The 23,853-nt window shown below is 36.8% G+C and overlaps 1 protein-coding gene across 7 annotated transcripts in view; it reads left to right on the top strand.

Annotated features, from left to right (window-relative positions):
* The window catches only part of NBEA (neurobeachin), a 513,742-nt gene that overhangs the window by 447,666 nt on the left and 42,223 nt on the right, over window positions 1–23,853 (top strand). For all 7 annotated transcript variants that reach the window (XM_087756962.1, XM_087756961.1, XM_087756957.1 and 4 more), the window contains 2 exons: window positions 5,712–5,864; window positions 17,385–17,552. In XM_087756962.1, the coding sequence (XP_087613088.1) occupies window positions 5,712–5,864; window positions 17,385–17,552 (321 nt within the window). The remainder of the gene's footprint in view (window positions 1–5,711; window positions 5,865–17,384; window positions 17,553–23,853) is intronic.

The following is a 23,853-nucleotide window of genomic DNA, read 5'->3' as shown; positions in this document are numbered from 1 at the left end:
GACTTCCCCAGAACCTCCTGTTCAGGCACTAATCTTTCCTAATGCCTCTCAAAATTGTTATATCACTTTTTGAATAGTGTGTTTAGAAGTTAGATAGGTAGCTCTGACAAAATGTCATTAAGGTGCCTCAGTGTGAATTAACGCTGTTAATGGAAGTACTCATGACTGACTCGTTGACCCAGTACTAGGCTCTTGTGGAATTAATGGATGCCAGGGGATCAACCTTTCGGGAGGAAAAGAAAGAAAGAAAAAGAAATGGCAGCTTTAAAACCTTGAAGTGAATTATATTAGAAAAGTGAAAACGTCTGGGTTGGATTTGATTTCATTGGGAGGCCATAAAACAGTATACCCTTAGCAAAACATATTAAACAGAAATGTCAGATTTGATGCAAGTGGTGTACAATTATGATAGTGTTAATAGTGGTCCTCTATCACCCCAAGACATATTTTTAAAGTTTAATTTCTCAGCAGCTTGGATTTGTCACAGGCTTGTAAATTAGAAAATGCATTTGGGGATGTTTTCTTATATGAAGACACAAGGCATATAATACTGTTAACTATACCTTGGGGTTTTAGTATAGCTATTAAAATAAACTAGAGATCACATTTACAGACAAGAAATGTCTGTTACAATATTCATTTTACCTTTTTTTTACACTCCTCAGTAGCTTTACTGCATTGTTCTTCATCTGAGAATAGCCAAGCTTCTTGGGCAGTTTGAAAGGTAGCTGACTATTAAATGATAGAAAGCTAACCTGTCTTATTAGAAGTGTGAATGAAAGGGGAGCAGAGGAGGTTACCAGCTTGTGAAATGTCAAGGACAACTAGACAGAAATTACTGCAAATGGATTTAGATCACTAGAATCCCTATTTTTATTAACTCTTTGAACTCTAGATATTTATTGTGGTAAGAAATTACCCATGACAGGTTATGTAGTTGGAAAGATTTATTTAGAACCTTTGTATGTTTTGGTAAGAGCAAAGATACCACTAAGATTTACTGAATTATATCAGTTACTGCAAAATTATATATCAGCTGAATGGCATATAATAGCAATATGCATCTAAATTGCTTAATTGGCCTGTGAATATTTTAAAAATACCAGACTTTCAAAAAAGATTGGTCTTCTGTGTCTTTTTTCTTTGTATTCCCTCATTTTATGCCTGCAAACCGACATAACTTCTGGGGAAGCTTTTTTATGTTGTTATTTTTTATATTTTCCTTCATGTCTTGATTTACACTGACTGACTCAATGTTTGTAGTGTAGGAAGATAATATTTTGAGATTCGTCTTTCATGAACATCTGTAGCGTGAAACATAAACTTCTCAAAATCATGGTAGCTTCAAACAAGCATTCCTTTGCATAGACCTGGCTTTGCATTGACCTTTTACCACTAGTGCCACTGAAGGTGCAATAGGAGTTTTAAGGATCCACTTATCAACTATTCTGTCTGTCAAGTGGAAAGCAGACTGGGAGACAGAAGGTCCTCTGTGTCCTATCCCCTGATGTAAATACCATCACTGAGATATGTTTTTCCCCTGCTAATTTCTGTGTCTATCTGGGCTGAATTTAACAATGACCCTTCTGAAGTATGAAGCTGGTGATTTGTAAGAAGCTATGTTATATGGCAAATTACACTGTGCATAAAAATGAATGAAAAATAGCAGACCCTGTCAGAAAAGTATGCAATCTTAATCTCTGATCTAAAGACCACAGAGGTTGATAAAAACATTTATTTTTGGCTTCTGTGTGATGAACATGTGACAAAATATAATAAGGCCAAAGTATATATAGGAGTAAAGTAAGTTATGCACTATTTAGAAATAACTCTACTAGCTAGTTTGGGGAGGTTAAAAGAATATTTTACGCATCTGTAACTAAAACTTAAGCAATGTAGCAATACGGAAGGTAAAATCATTGTCCTGCATTTGGACTTTTAGGAGCTGAAAGGCTGTAAAGCTGGTAGGATAATGCTTTCCAAACATGTAATAAACTATGCAAAGATAAAACAGTAATCTGTTCTCTGTATCCATGATGGATTGATAGCTAGGACAAGGGAAAATGGGCTTAGCTTGTGCAATGAAAGATTCAGGCCAGGTGTTAGGTAAAATGTCCTCAGATGAAGAATACTGAAGTCAGTTGATGAAAGGATTGTGGAGTTGCTGTCACTCAAATTCTGGGACAACAGGGTAGACAGATATCTGGCAGGAAAGATGGTATAGCTGAACCTCTTCTGGAATGGAGGAATGGGCAAGGTCACCTCTCCAAATGTGACCCTGAAACAGTTAGATATTTGAGGTATCTGTTCCCTCTCCTTAGCAGGAAAAGCACCAAAAGAGCTGTCTCTCTCTAGCTGTAATCTTTATTAGAATATGAACTGGCACAAACCCACTTATGAAACAAAGAAAACCCAAACTCCGACTGAGAAAAATGTAAATAGGTTTTGAAAATAACTCTAGCCCTTGCTAGTGTTATCCTTTCCTTCATTCTTGTGTTCATTCTTGCAACTTTCGGTGGCTTCTTGGTTAAAGGAATTCTCTCTGGGCCCCAGTTGTCATCTTGCCATCTAAGCTGAGGTTCACTCCTGTCTGCTCCTTCTTTTTCCCAGCAACCTCCCAGGCTCCATCCTTGCTGCCTACTCTCTCCTTGCTAATCCTTCCTCTTTCTGCTTCTCCCAGCATGTACTCCTCCTAGCAAAGCATGCTCAGAGGCCCTGGAGAAGGGAGTATTTGCTTTTCCATTCTCACCCAGTGCTTGCCATGGGCATGAGGTAGAAGAGACAGCTGCTTCATTTTTTCCCAGCAGAATAAAAAGTGAACACATAAAGCCAAATCTTTCCATCACACTTCTCTAGATTAATTGTATTTTCTATGCTTCTAAGTAGCTAAATACATATTTTGAAGATTTTTCCAAATGTTAGCAAGTTCATATCTATGGGTGCCACAAGTTTGCATAATGGGTTCGTGTTTTAGTATATATTCATTCATTCTCTAGAAATGAGAAAAGGATGGATTTATCCGAGCTATTTTTAAGTGTTGTGGTTTCTTAGTCTAGTCAATAGTGGAGACAGCAAAATTGCAAGAGGAATATCGAATGCTACCAAAGAAAACTGAATGGTTAATGCGAAGTGTGGGAAATATGTAAGTATCTGGGAAAGGTCACATGCGACATTGTTCATATCTCAAGAAAAGGTTCAATTCATGCTGAATAGTACTCTAATAAGAAAACAAAATTGTAGCCTGCACTAAAAACAACATTGAAGAGAATGCTGAGGCTATAACACAGTGGGCTTATTACATTTTTTTGAAATACTATGTTTAGCTTTCTTACTTTGACTAAAAAAAAACCCAACACTATGAGATGTGTAACTGAAATTATTAGGGTTCTAGAGAGAGTGTTATTTGAAGAGGATTTAGAAGTCTGGCACTGGTTAGTTTCCAGAGCACAGGAATAAGACATGTCAAACTAAACATACACGATACAATAAATCTTATGAAGAAAGTTAATCTCATGCTTTCTATTTATTCTATTTCTATTTATGTTTTCTGCTATACCAGAGAAGGGAACATTAAATTATACTGAAAGCAAATAGTAACAAAGATAAAATTACTAAATAGAAATACCGTTAAAAATATCCAGTGACTTAAGTCCCTTTGTTTCAAGATACCCCTGAAGTCAGAAGTTAGTAGAATTCAGTTAAACACTAGATGTGTCTCTGGGTAGCACAAATCTTTCAGATACATTAGATGTAAAAGTTCACAATTAGATCCTAGGGCATTTAAAACTGAAAAAGGAAATTTAAGAGTTAACATATCTTTGATGGAATCAAAAACTTGCTTGCTATTTGACATTACAGATTAGCACAGCACCATGTTGCATAAAAAATAGTAATAATTGAAAACAGTGGTATGTGTTTCAAGGTTTTTATGCAAAATAGAAATAAACTTTGCTTACTTTTTTTCTTTAATAAATTCTGTTTCATTTGAATATTGACTTTTAATTTAATTTTAACTTAATAATATTCTGTCATTCTGAGGTCCTTATGAATTTTTCCTTTCTTTAAGGCAATGCTCTTAGTTTATCAGTGATTTGTATGGTAGCACATGTTGGGTTGTGGCCAGCTCTTAGTCCCAAGTTAGTAGTAGTTTGTTGAGCTCTAGAAAGATGAATGTCTAGTTTTCTCCAGCTGCAAGGATCGTTCATTCTTCTTTGGGCTGCATTAGAGAAAACCAAAGGGCTTCCTCAGGACTGTGAGAGTTAATGAATCCTGTTTAGGGGAAAAGGGAAAAGTTTGCTTTTAGAAATACTCTAAATAGTAAAATAATCTTTTTCTTTTAACCTTATAGGATATTTAGGGTTGCTTTTAGTTTGGCTTTGCTCTAGCTGCTGTTTTATTATTTACTACATGTAATATTTTTACATTTTTTGGCTTTTTGAAATACAGCTCATTTCATAATAAGCTATTCAAGCTCAAGCATGTCTCACTTCGTTAGTTTTTTGCACCGGTTAGATATTGATTGGCATTGCATTTTAGCCTAATCTGAATTCAGACTGTTTGTAATATATTAAAAATGGTATAAAGCAGCAAGTAAATTGCCTCCTTAAATGTACTTTAAATTGTAACATAAATATTTTCTTTTTTTTTTTTTTTTTAAATGAATAAATTGGAAAAGACCATCTATGCTTTAACTGCTCTATTCTCTATGGAGTTGCAGATCAGATTTAATTAGATAAGTTTGTGTCTGCAGTGATTTTTTTTTTTTTTTACGCTTTGCATGTCTGCAGCCTTTGAAAGGACTACAAAGAGACTCAGGTTTCAGGTGCTGTGTCATCAATTTTGATCATGTTACACAACTGAATGCCATAATGCTTTTAACAATGTAATTTAGTGAATTTAATCCATATCTGGATATTAGAAAAGAGATAGCAGGCTTTAAATCTTTTTTGTTATTGCAGTTCAATACTTACTGCTAAAATAATAGACAGCAACACATGGCGGTATTTATTATGTCAAAATGCATCTCTATTTAGCTATCCTGGAAATTGGGAAAAACTTCACACCCTAAATTTCTATAATGTATTAAAACACTGCAGATGATCTTTGCTACTCAGTTATTGATCTTTCATAGTTTAAATGTCATGTATTTCTATTTTAACAACATTTGTTGTACTGACATATTTCTCTCCATGCATTTTTGAATTCTTCTTACAGTAGAACAATTCATTCACTCTGAATTCTTTTTCCTTATATAGGTAATCAAATTGCCACCTTTTCTTATGCAATTAAAGAATATAGAGAAAGTAAAATCAAGACAGTGTTATATCAGCAACTTCCCCCCCCTTTTAAGTAGTTTAGTTAAATAGTGATTAAAAAATCCAACATATTTATAGTTTTGAAGGCTTAACATACAGTTTCTAGTACCTGTTATTCTGAAGAGGTCTCCTTTATTGATATGCACTACTTTTCTAAAGTTATGCTTTTCATAAACACAGATATGAGAAAAACAAAGATTGAATATTTCATTATGAAAAATATATTTGATCATAAGTACAAGAAAAAAGATTATAAAATTTCTTAAACAAGTGCACAGAAACATAAACAAAACCAGGAGTGCTTTAGTGTGTACTACAACAGAACCTGATTCTAGCAGCACGATTTAGCATCTTTGTATAAATGTAAAGTCTCATTGTCTGTCTTCTCCTTGCTAGGAGTTAATTCCAGAGTTTTACTACCTACCAGAGATGTTCGTCAACAGTAATGGCTATAATCTAGGAATCAGAGAAGATGAAGTTGTTGTGAATGATGTTGATCTCCCCCCATGGGCCAAGAAGCCTGAAGACTTTGTCCGTATCAACAGAATGGTAAGCTACGCTTTAGTTTATCCTAAGTAAGGAGTTCTGTGTTTTAACAAGCTAACCTAATGCTGGTTTTCAACTCTTTGGAATTAGATTTATAGAAATAAAATAAAAAGTGAAGGCGAATTTGCATTCTGTCTTGCTTGACAGAAGTCTTTATTTTACAATGGATTTTCTTTCCATGTGCCCAAATCATGGAAAATAAAATTCAGTTATTTACTCTCTCATGAGAAAGCATCAGATGGACATGAGCTGGACAATACAGGATAGCCTGAAAAATTTAAGTCTGTTCCTCCTCACCACTTATTACATCAGAAAATAAAAGGTTATTATAAATGCTGGTATCTTGCAAGATATATTATATTCCTTACTCGGCTGAAGCTATGCACTTCCTATTCATCAGAGATGAACTGGAATTGTAGAAATATGAACATAAACCAACAACTGCAGTCTCTGACGAAATTTTGCAAAAGAAGTGCTCTGATATAAATCACGATGAAGTCTGTAGAATTTAAGCATGAAAAACATTTATCTATGTTATATATTTTTTGCTTTAATTTGATAGAGGATGATTTTATTAATGTGAGAGTTAATACATATGTATGCTTCTAGTCATTTTTAGGTAAAACAAGGTATATTCTGATGTTTTGGCCAGCAATAGTTCAATTTATGGTTCTGTTCTGGAAATGAGTCTTCCTTAAAATGCATATTTCTTGTCTTGCTCAAAGAGTTAGGACTTTACATTCAATAAGCTATGGGCTTCCATACAGTTGCAGAACTGTTCAGCTTGTGCATTATTCCCTATAGTGCTTTTGTGGTGGCATTGTAAGTCTAGCAGTGTTGGTTTTCTTCTAGTAAGTTTGGCAATTTAATTTCAAGAACCGTCTATTTAAAGAAAATTGTTCTTCAGGAGTTGATAGAAAAAATAACCATGTCAAGTTCAAAAGAATAGAAGAATACCATAAAAATAAACCTATTCCTAGATGTATATGATTTAGAAGTGTCCTCCATTTAGAAGAGTAAATGGTTTGACATATGTGCAGCAATCTCCTAAGGAAGCGATGGCAACCTCATGACTTGAGACATATGAAATGCACTACACAATGCATGAGAAATGTGTTCCAGGGAGCAGTCCTTCATTGGCAGGAAGAAACTGAACAACATTTTCCTTCTTTTTCTTGGCTGATTTCTCTTATAGCTGCATATTTTGTAATATTCTTTCTAAAAACAAGTAATTGTCACTGCTGGTGACAATAAGTTCAAGTGCAATTTTACTAGCAAAGAAGGAGGTGGATTCAAAGGATCACTACCCAACATTAGCATTGTCAGCTGTGGGATGCACAATCACAGGTACGTGCCTCCAGAGTGCCCATGTTGCTCCACAGAGCCATTTTTTGGATTGTGATTGTGGCTAAACCCAAACTGGGCCCAGAAGTAAGCATACTAAATTTGACCAAGAGGTTTAGTTTTGACATCTGTAAGAACAGAAGTGTGATACCTTAGTAAAAAAGGATAAACCAGCTGCCACCTATTGGGAAATATAGTGAGAGATGCATATTAATGACTTCCTTTGGGAAACCTTATAAAGAATGTTCCTTCTTGGATCCTAAATTGTGTTTCTCCATCTTTCCTTTCCACAAAGATGGAATGATTGATAGGAGCATAAAAGGCACTATGTGATAAGAGATCACTTGAAGAAAAGCTTTAGCTTTAGTTTATTTGATTTCTCTCATGCAATTTCTGCTTTTTAGAAAATAGAATAGGAGCTCTCTACAGAAAAGTTTTGTGCTAGGACATTTATGGCTGTGAAAGAAAACAGCTGCTTGCATGAATTTAGAGTGTAGCATTTATGCCCCTTCAGGACGATACTTTCAAGAAAGGCTGGTAGTTAAATGCTGGAAATTCCTTTTAAATATTAAGCTGTAATAGCACTAATGAGTGATTCCGTATGTGCGTAAGTATGCCCAGACTGCCATGCAACAGACAAACCAATGTTAAGATTAGAGTAGTATTAAAATTACAGGCTTAAACTAGTTGAGAACTTCACAGATTTCTAAAATCAGAACTGATCTCCCTTATGTATCATACCCTTCCTATACTGTCTTCCACCCCTGTCCCCACAGATGTGAGCATCATGCCATTATTACATAGTTTTGCCTGGAGGCATTTTCTGCATGGCCCTTATTCATCCCAGCATCTGCTTTTAGCAAGAGCATGATCAGTAGTTAAAATTCAGTTCTGCACAGATACATGTTATCTTCAAGTGAGCTGCCTGATGAAGTTCACAAATCATAATAAAGTTGGGAATTGCCTAGAAAACAGGAGAAAGAGGCATAGATTTGTTTGAATTAGATGCAGAAAATACACTGAAAATCACCTTGGGAGGAAAGAATTAAAGATATTCAATAGGAAGCAGAAGTCTGGAAACAAAAATAGTACCAAAAATAGAGCATTAGCAAGGGAAGGGTGACAATGAGCAGCAATTAGATTAGATAAAACTCTATAATTCTATAGTCACCAGAAATAAGTGTATTTTGATGCCATCTATGGAGAATCATTGCATCAAAGAGGATGTAAACAGTTGTACCTGTCTATTGTCCTTTTGAGACTGCACCTGGAATATTGGATTCACTTCTGGGTGACTAGACGACAGAAGTATTTACACTTGGATGGAGTTCAGAGGATAGAAACAAAGTGAATAACTTTGGGATGTTTAAAGAGCATGATACACGCATAGGTTTTTATAAAGCTTATTATAAAGTAGCAAGTAGCTAAAGAAGGATAATCTCTTTCACGAAAATGCAGATAGTATGTGTAGTAAGAAGTAATGGAATTACATTTTGAAAGTGTAATAATTTGAATGTGTAATAATTTTTCAGAAAAACTTCCTCACGTAGGGTTTTATTAGTGCATACAGCAAACTGCCAGTACGCTCTCTTTTTGGTCACTTGAACTAGACTGGTCAAAGTAAGGAGCAAATATAAAGGGATTGGAAAGTTTGACATTCCCTACCTAATCTCTGATTCCATGTTTTGAACTGGCCAGCAGATGTATTATTCAGTTAGGTCATCCCCAGGCCAAGCTTTGGCTGTTGTACAAGAATCTATCTTGAGAAAAAAAAAATAGCCTGGGTGTGGTGCTGACGTGTAAAACACAGCAAGCTTGTGCAAGCCTGGAATTTCTACAGCAACTTAGCAAAGCAAGTAGAGAACACGTTTGCAGAAAAGCCACAGAAAATTGAGGAATATTTCCAGTAAGTGTTATCCTGATCCCTTGTCTAATGAAATCAGCAGTAGTCTTTTCTTTTCAGTGGAAAGGATCCTATGTGATACTGTGTAACATAAAGTGGGATCTTGTTTTTCCCTACCTGACAATATTTTCTTCTGTTCATACAAATTTTTTGCTTGCTGCAGGCATATATAATGTGTAATTTTATGTGGGAGTAAATACAAATCTTCATGTACCGCCTACTTGCACATTTATAAATGTAAACATTTTCTTTGAATAACAGCAAGAATTTCAGCATTTCCTTCTGAGACTTACCAAAACAAGTAGAGAACAGCCTAGAAAACATCACAGAGGCAAAGTGACATAAATCAACATAATTTAAGCAATTCGTTAACAAGCTTTACCAAAATTCGGTGCATATTAATAAACAGCAGGCAGGGGTTTTGGTGTTGTTTTGATTGTTCAGCTGGGTGTTTTACACTTCTAACTAAACACAGAAATGGAAGTGGATATGGTTTTCCATCAACAGAAATCCCTTTAAACTTGTGAAAATTAGACTTATTATAAAGACAGGAAAAGACATTCGGTCAAGTTACTCTTAAGACCTATTACAGTAGCTTCTAAAGCACACTGTGTATACATCAGGGATTGTTGTAGCAGTTTTATTTATCCATACAAAGCTAGACTGATTACTACGGAGTTACTCATGAAACATTAATAAAGCACTATGTTCAATGCTAACATGATTATGGTCTGACCTCGGTGATGGCACAAAGGACAGAGGCAGAAAGTGTCTCTGATAACATTACCCTAATGCTGGGCTCATCAATCATAATCTCCCAGTTTACCAGGAAAAAAACTCCACGCATAAAACCTTCCACAGATGTGCATCTGTAGTCCTACTCAGCCTCTCAATCCCCACAGACTTAGAGCAGTCCTGAGAGCCAGAAATAGAACAGATTCAGTCAGTAAGTCAAGCATGTTAAATCAAGGCAGGGAACAACACTGTGAAACACTGAAGCAGAGCTCTTATAATAAGCATTCTTTAATTTTGAAACAAAAGATGCAAGATTGTGTAATTCAAAGTTAATTATAATGATATTTTCATTATGGCTTATGCACATATTAAATTACAAATGACAGCATTGAGTAAAATGCATTCACTATAAATTATATTTTTGAGAGACTAAATGGTGTCCTGGTTTTGTTATACATATTTTGTTCCTATTACATAACTGTTACTAAGATTGAATTTTCTTTCTGTCTTTGAAATGATTTATTTGTGCTCTTCTGCTGCCAATTACATTTTTGTACAGTTCCCTGGCTATTCAGAAGCATGCATAGTATTTCATAATTAAAAAGCTTCTTGAATAGTCATTAGAAACATCTATTATGAAATCTCTGTGCTATGAGGATCTGAAGATTTATCTTTTCTCCTCACCATTCAGCAGCAGTTGACATTCCTTTTTTACCAGATAAGCAGTAGATAAGATTTGATATTACTTCCTCAGTAGTAGCTTTGATTTTGTGTCTTGCCAAGGTTTGTTCTCAATGCAATTAAAACTCATTCAGCTAATAGGGGTTTCAATCTAATTTGGAATTGGCAGAGTTTTGGTTTTTTTTTTTAAACTTTCTAAATCGCTGAAGAATCTTATTTACATCTTGAAGACGCTCACATAAGGGATCAGTTTCTGTGCAGAGATGCCTGAATAACCCAAATCTGTAGAATGCACTTCTGTGTCACTTTTATTAAAATATTTGTTTAAATGAATGTAACTAATTTCAGATATCAGTATTGCCTGTTTTATTTTATGACAAGGGTCAAAGATTTTACTCCAATAGTCAGTACAAGAAATGGTAAATGAGGCAGAGAAATATTAGGCGGCGAGAACCTGTATATTCAGTGGCTGCAGAGGAGCACGGATGTAATGGGAGAGAAGAAAAACCCAGCTCACAGGCTGAAACAGCCGATGGTCTGTTACTGAACAGATCTACAAAACCGAAGTGTCTCAGAATAGTTTTAAGAAAATATTTTTAAATATACTGAATATAAGTTAATAGCAATATACTGTGGTAGGAGTTCTTGGAGAGAAAGACAGCATGCAGATATGGAGAGGAGGGAAACAAGGCAGGAACTGCAGAAACAGGAGGGGCAGGTGCAGCTGTGGTCCAGACAAGGGGCAGCATCAGAGCTTTCCTCTTCTTTGGTGACACAAAATACCCGGGTAACACAAAACATTGTGTTAGAAAGAGGCTGGAATAGCATATTTTATCAATCCAGAACTCCTGATACTTTACACAGAACATAGTGTGCATTAAAATAAAAACCAATGCCTCCTACTGGAATCTCTGTAAAAAATAATTTTAACATCAAATTAGGATGAGTGGAGGGGAAAGTGTGCAGCGTTCATACTGCACAAAGTCTGAAAAGAGCTATAGTGATTGATCCCACTAAGCAGTAACTTGGCTTATATTAACTTTATTTAGTTTATACATACACATAAACTTACTAATACCTATTTATATTTTACAACAGCTACAGGTCAGATTTTAAGCCTGTGGAACATGTATGCATACACTTGCCTGCAAACACACAAAAACCATAGTACTTTGAAGTATGTATATGGTAGAGGTATAATAATGCTTGTGATTTACTTATTAGCAATAAAAGTCACTCAGTTGAAAACAGTAACATGAGAGACTCCTTCCTCAAAACAAAACAACATGAAAAAATACTGACTGGAATGCTGCTATTTGAAAATGAAGCCCTAATGACAGTGGTTCAAACAAGTTCAGTTTGAGAGTGCCTGAATAAAACTCTGTTTTCTGTACATTTTAATTGTAAAAGAAAACAAGCTGGATATTAGCTCATTTCTGTTTAACAGTAAGAATCTTTAAAAACCATAAATAATATTGTATAATTATGTATGTAATAATTATTATTGCTTTTCTAAAAAATAAATTAGTTTCCTTATATTTCAGATTTAAAATATGCTTAAAAAATTAAAGCCCCCAAAATGCTTTAAAGCCAAAATGTTCTTGAAAACTGCTGCTCTTTAGGGCCATCACCAGCCTATTTTAAGGATATTATTGTTATCTTTTTGTGTATGTTGTTCCTACTGTACCTACAAATTATTTTTTATGCAGAAAATTCCCTCACCCTATTCCCTACTGAGCATTGAATATTCTTGAGAAACCAAACGATGTACTGTTGACAGTGAACAGCTCATAAATTTTCAGGAGGCACTTACATGGAGAGGGAGCAGCCTGTGCATTAGAGCAAATTAAGGAGAGGATTCTGCAAGTATCGCATGAGCAGCGTTGCAGAAGTACTTGGGAGAAACACCAGCAAACCAGGTCAGACCTGACATCAGAAGCTTTCTCGTGACTAAAATGAATCCAGGTTATAAAGCACAGATCAGGACCCCTGTACCCACTGAGGGCCAGGTAGGGCTTTGTAGACTTTTGGTGGCCCATTCTTGAGTGCACCCTACCTATTGTTCGTGCCCAGTGCCATACCCCACAAGACACCCCGATGGGGAGGATGTGAACTTCACACAGCTGGAGGCTATGTGATGCTAAGGCCCATGCAGAGCCATTCTCCTTCACAGGTCTGGCTCCTCCCTCCACCTTTCACTCTTGTCTCTGCCCCAAATTCCCCACCACACTGGTCTCCCACCACACAGCACCTGGCAGATGCAGCGCTCTTAGTCCCCTTGCTACCACCAGCATCCTCACAGCCTCCCTGACAGCAATTCTTCTGACTTTCAATTTTGTGTGGAGTTCTGAAATTTATAGTTCAAAATAATTAAATTCACTCCTTACAGATTTCCTCAAAGTTTCCCCAAGAAACTAAGGTTCTTCCCCAAGGAACTAAGGACCCCAAGGTTCTTTAAAGAATCATTAGACCTATAAACATAGTACAATAAATCTGCTCAAAGAACTGGAGATGAAGACATGACATGCTACTGTTAAAAAGTAGCTCATTTATTTAATAAGTTATTAAAGAACTGTTCATCCATGTGAAATAGAAGTTCTCCAAACCTGCCAGGGTCAGTAAGGCATTCTCTGGAATGACTAGCTGCTGAGTAAGGGCTGGTCATGCAAGTAGAAATGGCCTCAGGGAAACATAACATAGGCATTCAACTCTCCTAACTTTGAAGGGCAAAGAAATTGTACCCCCTATGATGAGCAAGACTGGCAAACTGGTAACAATAGACAAGGAGAAGGCTGAGGTACTCAACAACTTCTTTGCCTCAGTCTTCACTGGCAACCTCTCTTCCCACACCTCTTGAGTGGATGGACCACAAGGCAGGGACTGGGGGAGCAAAGTCCCTCCCACTGTAAGAGAAGATCAGGTTTGTGACCACCTGTGGAACCTGAACATACATAAGTCTATGGGACCTGATGAGATACAATCCAGAGTCCTGAGGGAATTGGCTGATGCAGTTGCCAAGCCGCTCTCCATGATATTTGAAAAGTCATGGCAGTCAGGTCAAGTCCCTGGTGACTGGAAAAAGGCAAACACTGAACCCATTTTTAAAAAGGGTAAAAAGGAGGACCCTGGGAACTACCGACCTGTCAACCTCACCTCTGTGCCTGGGAAGATCACGGAACAGATGCTTCTAGAAACTATGCTAAGGCACATGGAGGACAGGGAGGTGATGCGAGACAGCCAGCATGGCTTCGCCAAGGGCAAGGCCTGCCTGACCAACCTAGTGGTCTTCTGTGATGGAGTGACTACATCAGTGGACAAGGAAAGAGCTACGGATGTCATCTATCTGCACTTCTGTAAGGCCTTTGACACAGTCCCCCACAACACCCTTCTCTCTAAATTGGAGAGGTATGGATTTGATGGGTGGACTGTTCGGTGGATGAGGAATTGGTTGGATGGTCACATTCAGAGTGTAGTGGTCAATGGCTCAATGTCCAGATGGAGATCAGTGACAAATGGTGTCCCTCAGGGGTCCGTATTGGGACCAGTATTGCTTAATAACTTCATCAATGACATAGCGAGATCGAGTGCACCCTCAGCAAGTTTGCAGACGACACCAAGCTGAGCGGTACAGTTGACACGCCTGAGGGATGGGATGCCATCCAGAGGGACCTGGACAAGCTCGAGAAGTGGGCCTGTGTGAACCTCATGAGGTTCAACAAGGCCAAGTGCAGGGTCTTGCACCAGGGTCGGGGCAACCCCCAGTATCAATACAGGCTGAGGGATGAAGGGATTGAGAGCAGCCCTGTGGAGAAGGACTTGGGGATACTGGTGGATGAAAAGCCAGACATGAGCCAGCAATGTGCTGTCGCAGCCCAGAAAGCCAACTGTATCCTGGGCTGCATGACAAGTGGTAGATGCCCCATCCCTGGAAACATCCGAGATCAGGTTGGATGGGGCTCTGAGCAACCTGATCTAGTTGAAGATGTCCCTGGTCATTGTGGCAGAGTTGGACTAGATGACCTTTAAAGGTCCCTTCCAACCCAAACTCTTCTGTGATTCTAACACCAGGGAGAAGATGTTAGAGGTGATCATGGGTGAAATATGCTCATTTGGCCAAAGCATTTATTTTTTCAAATTTACTGTCCCGCCTTTAAATAGCCAAAAGTTTTGTGTTTTTCCTGAAATGCTCTCCATATTCTAGAAAGAACAATGCTATTTTTGACCAAAGCAAATGCCTAACATTTTTTTTGTTAATTACTTTTTAATAAATAAATAATAGACACAGATGCAAAAGAAACTTATAAATATGCAGAGTTCGGAGAAGGAAGAGAACACTTAGGCTGTTTGCTGTAAGTTGGTCAGAGATGGATGCTGGAAAGACAACAGGCTTTAAATTCTATTTCAAGTTTTGTGACATACAAAGGAACATTAAAAATGGAGCATTTAAAAGTTAGGAAATACTTTATTTATGGTTGCTGTGGCATGCTTAATTTTATCCTTGCATGCTAGCATCCTGCATGCTAAATGAGGTAAAAATCCTATGAAAAAGATTATATGGAATGATGTAGTTGCTGACCATATTATGTTGCACACACACAATACAATACAATTAAGGATCTGGCATTTCTTAATTATTTATTGGGAGACATGCTTTGAAAAGAAATAGTATTAGTTTAATAGTATTTAGTTATAAGTACTATTAATGCTATTTAAATAATATTACTCGCAATTTACATATGATGGCCTCTGATTTTGAAAAGGAAACAACAAATTTTTATATGGTTCTCTGCAACATGTATTTATAGCTTCTTATGGTATGCTGAACCTAAGCCCTTGAAAACTGAGCTACATGTCACCTATTAAGCATGAGCCTTCCCATCCATTTTCTTCAGAAATAAGAGTCACTGGTTTTGACAGAAAAGGATCCAGTTTTCCATCAAAGCACAGAGAGTTCCTCCTCCACATGGAACATTACGGGGACAATGTCTGAGGAACGATTGCGTGATTACCCAGGGAGCCAGACCCATGTGGCTTGCCCTTTCTGTGGCTATTCATCCGTGTGGGGTGGTGGGCAGGGGGCTGCTGCTGGCGGGCAGTGCATGGCACGGTACTACAACATCCAATGATTATTTCTGAAGCAGTCTCCTTTTGATGTAAATGAATAAAATGAAATCTATTTTTTTCCAAAGTTTATCCCCCTGTAAAATTTGAACTTTCCTGGGGCAGACTCTGTCCTAGCCGGAAATTGTTTGTGCTGAGTAGTGGCACAGTGCTAGAAACAATGGAGGAATTAGGATTTCTCAGGGGAAGAAAAAAAAAAGCCACAATCTTTGAGACTGAATAATGTAATACAGAGGGTTGCTGCCAGCTCTGCCTGTTTGCAGTGAGTAGTAGTAAGCTTGACATAGATGTTTACATAATAAATTGTATTAAGGCTGGTATTTTTTTTTTTCTGAGTGAGGCAGGCTGTTTTCAGTGGTGCCCAGTGACGGGACATGAGGCAATGGACACAAACTGAAACACAGGAGGTTCCCTCTGGATGTCAGGAAACACTTTTTTACTGTGAGGGTGACTGAGCACTGCCACAGTTGCTTGGAGAAGTTGTGGAGTCTCCATCCTTGGAGATATTCAAAAGCCATCTGGGTACAGTCCTGGGTAGCCTGCTCTAGGTGGCCCTGCTTGAGCAGAGGGATTGGACCAGGTTATTTCCAGAGGTCCCTTCCAAACTCAGCCATTCTGTGATTCTGTAATTTTTTTTTTCTAACAAACTAATTGGAAGTGAGTTCCCAGTTCTGAGAACTGAACTGCACTTGTTCTGATCGAAGGAAACTAGGTATACGACACTGTACAAAATCAGGACTATGACAGAGTTTGGGCAAGGACACGTATAAAAACTTGGTCAATGAACCATGAATCTTTATTTTAAGACCACTTCCTGTTTATCACAGCTCTTCTCTGAAGGTAGCATTATGAAAGAAGGAATGAGTGTGCCAGGATGCCATCTTGAATACATGATGAGTCTTTATAGGAGAATGATTTGTGTATCCAGGTACAGGCTCATGGGAAATTAATACAGGTAGTTTGGTAGAGGGGTAAGGAGAAACTGTGTAATGCCTTCAGCTTTTGAAAGCTCCAGTACAGGCAATGATATCTACTAAGGATGCCATTCATGTCTGATACAGGCACATTGGTTGGATCAGGCTCAACGGTAATACTATCATCATTTCCTCCATCTAGAATTAATCTCCTTCTATATGCTGAGCAAAGGAATAGCAATCCTTGAACCCATTTTTAAACTAGCTAGTCACAGCCTGTGTTTCCTCTGGTGAACCAACCTAATGTCAAAACTGAATGTGAAAAATGCTTTTCTCCTTTGAGAAATCAGTCACAATTCACACATGGAGTTCAGAACCTCATTTTGCCTATACAGCTTTTTAATCCTCAAGTTTCCATTTTAAATTTAGGACTAATTAGAACTAGTTGGAAAATGAGTCGGAAGATTGGGTTTTTGAAATTGGTTTTCCATTTTCTTCAGTTTTTCTTGACAAATTACCTAACTTATTTGACAAGCCCAAAAATTAATAATTACAACCCTTGCAGCTAGGAGAAACCCAGTAGCTGAGAAGAAAATGAACATGATATAAAGCTGAAGGAAAGAAGAATATCTTTTTAGTGTTTCTCTCAATATAATTAGTTCTGTTTTTTAATGTTTGAAGGATTTCAAATAGATCAAATAAGCCTGAACAGGAAATGTAATGATACCCATTATGTTTCCTCAGTTAATAGGAAAAGGTAGAACTTAATTTAAGCATGAAATTGCAAGATGGAATTTACTTCCTAACTCTGAGTTTCACTTGCAGGCCCTGGAAAGTGAGTTTGTATCATGTCAGCTTCATCAGTGGATTGACCTTATATTTGGCTACAAGCAACGAGGACCAGAAGCAGTGCGTGCACTCAACGTTTTCCACTACCTAACATATGAAGGCTCTGTGAACCTGGACAGTATCACTGATCCTGTCCTCAGGGAGGTAGGTGTTTACTGCCATTTTGTTTTAAAAACTGCTGTCATCTCACAAGAAATAGTACTTTTTCCATCTTTCACTGCTGGAGAAAATTGTTGTGTGTGACTTGGTTCAGAACTTAGGCCCTAGGTGACTTCAGAAGCAAGTATTAATAAACTAGCAATAAAACAGATGTCGCAAAGTATTTTGTTTGCTTGAAGTTACTAATATATTTAATGGTCAGTTATGACATGGGAAATTATAGTGTAATATATATTCTGTAATATACATTCTGCTGGTTTTTATAATTTACTTTTATTAAGTTCACTTAGTAGAAATGAAAAGCTGAAAGAAAAAACTTCATCATAGTCATAAGGAAACAAATATAACCTTTTCAGTCAGATAATGTTGGTAAGAATATGTATCTGAAAAATAATATATTTGCTAGAGTGACAGTAGCAATTATTCAGATTACTTTTGTGTTAATCACATAAAGTATAATCAAACTTATGAAAATAGAAAATGTTTGCTATTTGTTGTACATAAAAGTATTTATGTTTGTGTGTATATATATGTGTGAAATATATATCTATGCGCATATATACAAGTGAGCGTTTTAAATTTATCAGTAAATTAAAAAAAAAAAGTACTAGCTGTCCTGATACATGTTTCCTTCCAGTGATTATATTTGTTTTTAGTAAGACTATTAATTTGAATGATCATTTTCTAATATCATCCATTTGTTGGCTAAAACAATTGAAATTTGGTGAAATGTGTGAAGAAGCAACAGCTGCTAGATGAGTACCGCTGTGATGAAGCTGTACACACAATCTTCCATTCCCCCAGATAGCTGCCATCTGCTGTATGCAAAACAGTAATAATTTATACATTGCCAGGCGATGGGGTTTTGTTTGTTTGTTTGTTTTCCAATCTTGGAGACAGAAATCTACAGAGTTTAGAAAGAAATAGATTCTAGGAAGCATTTGTATTCAGCTAAATATTGGGGTTTGGCATGTTGTTTTTTAGTAGTGTGTTATTGCTTTTTGAGGAGCAGAACTAAAAAAGCATTCAGACCCCTAGCTTCCTAGAGCTGGATTTTCACACCATGCACTGCAAAGCTTATATTTTGTAAACAGTTAGTATTTACTTAATTTTAAGAATGGGCAGAATTGCTTTGATACCACTGCCTCAAATATTTAATGTTAACATCTACATAATGGTTTTCATTCAAATCTTTGAGCACGAGGAGAGTCAGTAAGGTACAAAACTGGAGATATGAAGGAGCAATGCTTTTTAAAGTATAAAACAGGTGTGAAGCACCATGAATACAAGGGATTTGCATGGCTTAAGGTCCTGATTTGCATGGGCAGGCTCCTATGTCTTGACTTTAAGAGTCTGCTGCCACAGGGCAGCTTGTAGGATTGAGGTCTATCTGTCTGTCTGTGCACCTTATTTAACATCGTATGACATGATGAGACTCTTCAGCTCTCCTGTGGCTCTACTTACATGCATAACTTGTCATCAGAAATTTCAAGAAATTAATTGAGATGTTTTTGTTCACTCACTTGTACATCTAACCCATGCCCTGTCAGTCAATAGCATATAAACCTCTTCTTAGGCTATTTGCACCATGTAAACTTCTAAAAGCACAACTTCATCTTCATTGCCACAAGTTAGATGATTAGTAAATAAAATTCATTGTACGCAATGAGAAGGCAACATGTCTAGAAAAAATAAATCCTCCTAATTTTTGTTATATATAGATACATGAAGTTGTATGCGTGCATTTAAAAATAGTATGCTTTCTCCTCCAAGAGATCTCAGGCATTGGTGATTTGACATAAAAAGACTAAAAAATACTTTTTATTCATTTTTAATCAGAAATTACAATACACGTGTAAATATAGACAGATTTAGAGCCTTCTTCTGTTTCGCTGAGTTCTATTTATGAAGCTAGCAGACATTCTCTGGCCAGTAATAAAGCATTTGACATCTTGATGATCTAGTAGATCAGGTATTTGGATGTCATATTTCTGTTACAAGTATATATGTTCTATATATATTGTTTTGTTGGCTTTTTTTTTTTTACTTTATTCTGGCTTTTACTAGATATTCCAGAAAATAAAATAAAAGCAATAAGATCTTTTAAGCCTCTGAAGCTTTTAAGAGCTTTTAAGCCTCTGAAGACCACTTATAAATACAGAAATGTAAAGATAGGAACACTAGCTGCCTTAAAAATAGTGATAACAATTGTTTAGTATGTTTTACAGTGGCAGGTGGTGGTGTTTGGCATCTTAACTTAGAAACACTGCAGTTTAAAATTAATTGAGATTTGCAGTTATCCAGGAAAATGCATTTCTCGGTATCCAAATGCTCTTCATGTTTATTTTTTAAATAAATGGAAACATTTTTGTTCTGTCACACAGAAGATGGTGAATGTTCTTAATAAATGGCTGTAAAATAAGCCAATCAATACAACCTTATTGGTAGCAGCCATTATCAGACCAACGGGCTCAAGTACGGCAGTAGCCTCCTCAAACGCTGGCCGTAACTAATTTCATATTGAGCTGAGTCCCAGCAGAACCTGTCCAGTGAAATAAGGCTCCAAATAAAAAAAACCCTGCCATTTAGGTCTGAGCTGATTGAAAGACATCATTTTAAAAGGCAGATTCCCGTGACCTGTTCATGCTATACCTTGGCCCTTTCACTTTCACACTTTGCTTGAGCATTTCACTTAACCACTGAGGAATATGTAGTTCTTAGCTTCCTGTGAAGAATGGTTGAGGAGTCACTTCAGTAGTCTTCTACCTGGAACAAAAATATATTCAATGGTGGGATAACTCATCCCTGCCATTCCTTCCATCTTTCTCACATGCATGGGGGAGCCCTCTAAGAACACTCTACTGTTTAACACTGGAAAAAAGGCCATCCTGTGCTTTTGTTCTGTTTGGACCTATTTAGTAGAAGACTCTCCATCTGGCTTGCTTTCTTTGTTTTCTATTTTGCAAATTCACTGATACCACAAAAAATATTTGATCGCTATAATTTATTTCAAGTAGTGATAAGGGCAACATGAAAGTCCTGGCCGAAATGCTCCACTGAATGTATAAAATTGAATTCTGTTGTTTAGATGTTTTATGATTAGAAATTGGGAAAATCTCCAGTTCAATCAGTTCTAATTGTCTCTCTTATTCTGCACATTGCAAAATTGTTTTCATATTGTAATAAGGAGGAGAAAAAATGTGTAACAGAATAAATGTTTTTCAGGCCCCAAATTATTCTTTTGTTTGCTTGTTTGTTTTTAATTGCAACCTTTTGTATTCTATTTGTAAATTTTTCCTTTTTTAAAGTAAAAGCAGTGAGGTGAAAGCTAAAACTTGAAGAACAGCTTAAGGATATTGATTCATTCTTACTTGACAGGTGAAATCATGGTTGCAGCACTAACCACAGTAATTACAGCATTAAAATGTCAAGAAATTAGAGGTCAGAATAACAGATAATTTTCTTCCTTTTGTCAGATTAAAAATTGACATTCTTTGACAGCACAGGATCTCTGGCTGAGAAAATTATGACAGCTTAACTCATCTTGTACTTGTAAAGCAGTAATTGATAATGAACTTTACCATGACAGTCTTCTCCCATGGAGAAACATGACAGAACATCCCTGGTACAAAGTCTGTATCTCTTTTTAATATGTAAACAGCAGTTATATTGGACATTAAATGTTATTTGGAATTGTCTTTACTGTTAGTTTACATCATAATCCAAATCCTTTCCACTGGACAGATTTGGCTGACTTCAGGGGACTGGTGCTGAGAATGCTAATGTATAAAGAACAATATCAGAAATGTAGTTTATTTATGGTGCTTCGATGTTATTGGTTCACTTCTTTAAGAAAATATAGTTCCTCCCCTGATCTTTCCCAGAATGTCTGTAGATTTTAGGAGTCTCATTGTTCCCAAACACCTGGAAATCTGGACACTCAAAAATCAATACAATTGTGTTTTTTTTGCAAGTTAGGAACTTGTTTCTGTATGACACAAAGTGTTGTGACTGAAAGGGAACAGCACAGTCATTAGAAAATGCAACAGAAGAGCTAAAATGATTTTCAGTACTACCTTGTAGGTTAAACAGAAAATAATTAAGCAAGCAGTTAGTGCATAATAGATTAATCACATGTAGTACTGAAAGCACATCGAGTGTGCAGAAAAGTACTATTTCAGGTTTTCTGTTTATTTGTTTACAATCATAGCCAGATCTCTATTTACTTTTTTTCAGATGCTCGGCTTGTTTGTGATTACAGATGTTTTGAAAAATCAAATGAAACATTATATTACACAGCGATTGGTTTGCACTAGACTTTAGGCTAACTTTGTGTCATCCTGGTGTTCTATGTAAGTTGCAAATACAGCTTAGCAGTGCAGTACAGTGACTTTCCTGCAACTGCTGCATCTTCACCAAATGCTTACGTCCCCTCAGTACATAGGAAAGCAAAGCAATGTGAAGGTACTGGGCTCAGACATTTGTTCCGAGCAGCCACCTGTCAAAATACCTGAGCATACTCACAACTCACACAGCAAATTGAAAAATTATTAAAATTGCTAGTGTTTGACAGGCAGTTGCTGCGTCCGTAAACTAATCCTAGTAGGACAGTTTTGCTGGCAGATAACAGAGCATATAGCCTATGCAATATTTATTTCTTTGGTGGTGACTTGATATTTAGCATATTTAAATAATTTGAAAAGTCATAATGATGTCGTAGTCTTGCAGTGCTTTTCAGTTACCTTCATTTCTGGGTTTTATTTTTCCTCTTATATTTTCTTCTGTTATCTCTTTCTTTGATCTGACAGGAATAACAAAGCATCCCTCTGGATCTGCTATAGTGAAATATGCCCACAGGAAGCAGAGTAGATCACATCAGTTTTCACTTCTTTTTTTTTCTCTTTTCCTTTTTTTCCCCTCCTTGCTGAAACACTTTTTGCTACTACAGAGGGCTGACATGATAGGGCTGTCAAGACTCAGCAAGACAGATATATCTTTAACAAAGGGAGCTGGAATGCTAGCCTTTCCCTGGTGGCTGAACCTGGCAAATTTATGAGGAAAAAATTAACACGCTATTCTAATAGCACTACATAATGCTTTCAAGGCAACACCAGCCCTTGCAACCATGTGCTTGTTCTTGCCCTCGCTCGGAGTTATTCTTATTTATTCTGATTTCATTTTTAACTTGTTAGATCTTTTTGTTCTGGGCGCCGTTTCTTTGATGTGACAAGAATATCAAAACCACCCCTATGGATCTGCTTGATTGAATTGTACCCACAGCACTGGCCACTTACATGTTCAGTTGTGCTTAATTGCCTCCATACAAGGGATGGTCTGCGCTTCCTTTCTAGGAGCAGTCCTGCTTAGGCATGAATATGGATAGTGGTGAAATAAGTAGGAAGCTGCAAGTAGTATCAATATCCACTTTTTTCCAAAGTTAATTGAAGGATTCTGTATAGCAAGAACAATTATTCAAGTAAAAGCCGTCATCAAAGTAGAAATTATTTTCTTATATGCTAAGGGCTCTGTTCTTCTCTGATAAATGTGAACTTGTGTTCTGTTGGTTTTTGTCAAGAAGTCTACATCTCCTTCACACACAAATACTGTGTTTCCCAGACATACAAAATGGGGATTTTTTTTCCAAATTTATACTGGTTTGGGGAAAAACACCTTGATTATTTTATAGTATTTTTGGCCTCTGTGTCTGTTCTGTATGCATTAAGAGATTATCAACAGAAAACTAAATGGATGTTTATGTTTCACTCTGGGAGCATGTATGGATATTATAATTTTTATGTCTTTCCAGTAAGTTTCAGAGCTCAGTATCCTCTTCTGTAAATGGAAAAGGAAGAGTTTTTACTTGCTGTCACTTCTTATGATAGCTCTCTGTAGATCAAGAAGAAAAACATAGGGATTTTTTGAGGGTAAGATATTTATTTCTGTAGGTAAAGATTCCTGCAGAAGACACTGAATACAGGAGGAGTCACCTCAAATCAGAATATTCAGTAAGGAACTAGTGTAAATTGCATGAGGTCACTTGCCACACAGTAATTGCCCAACGTATAGGCTTTTCTTTTGAAATTGATGTGTGCTCTTACTTTTGTCTCATTCAGGGGAAAGGGCTTTCAGAAGGTGTTTACTGCAGAATAACTGAAACATTTTAACTATGCATCCAATTTTACTATGAAATAACTTTTTGGGAGCACCTACCCTAAGTAACAGAAGCCATTTATGACAAGGAGTCAGAAATCATAAACTGATCCATAGGATTCCAAATTAAAAACGT

Source organism: Nipponia nippon, unplaced genomic scaffold (genome assembly GCF_047370975.1).
Source record: "Nipponia nippon isolate SJK-2023a ecotype South Korea unplaced genomic scaffold, ASM4737097v1 scaffold_2, whole genome shotgun sequence".
Taxonomy (NCBI): domain Eukaryota; kingdom Metazoa; phylum Chordata; class Aves; order Pelecaniformes; family Threskiornithidae; genus Nipponia; species Nipponia nippon.
The sequence above is the reverse complement of the archived record's forward strand: the minus strand, read 5'-3'. Positions and strand labels throughout refer to the sequence as shown.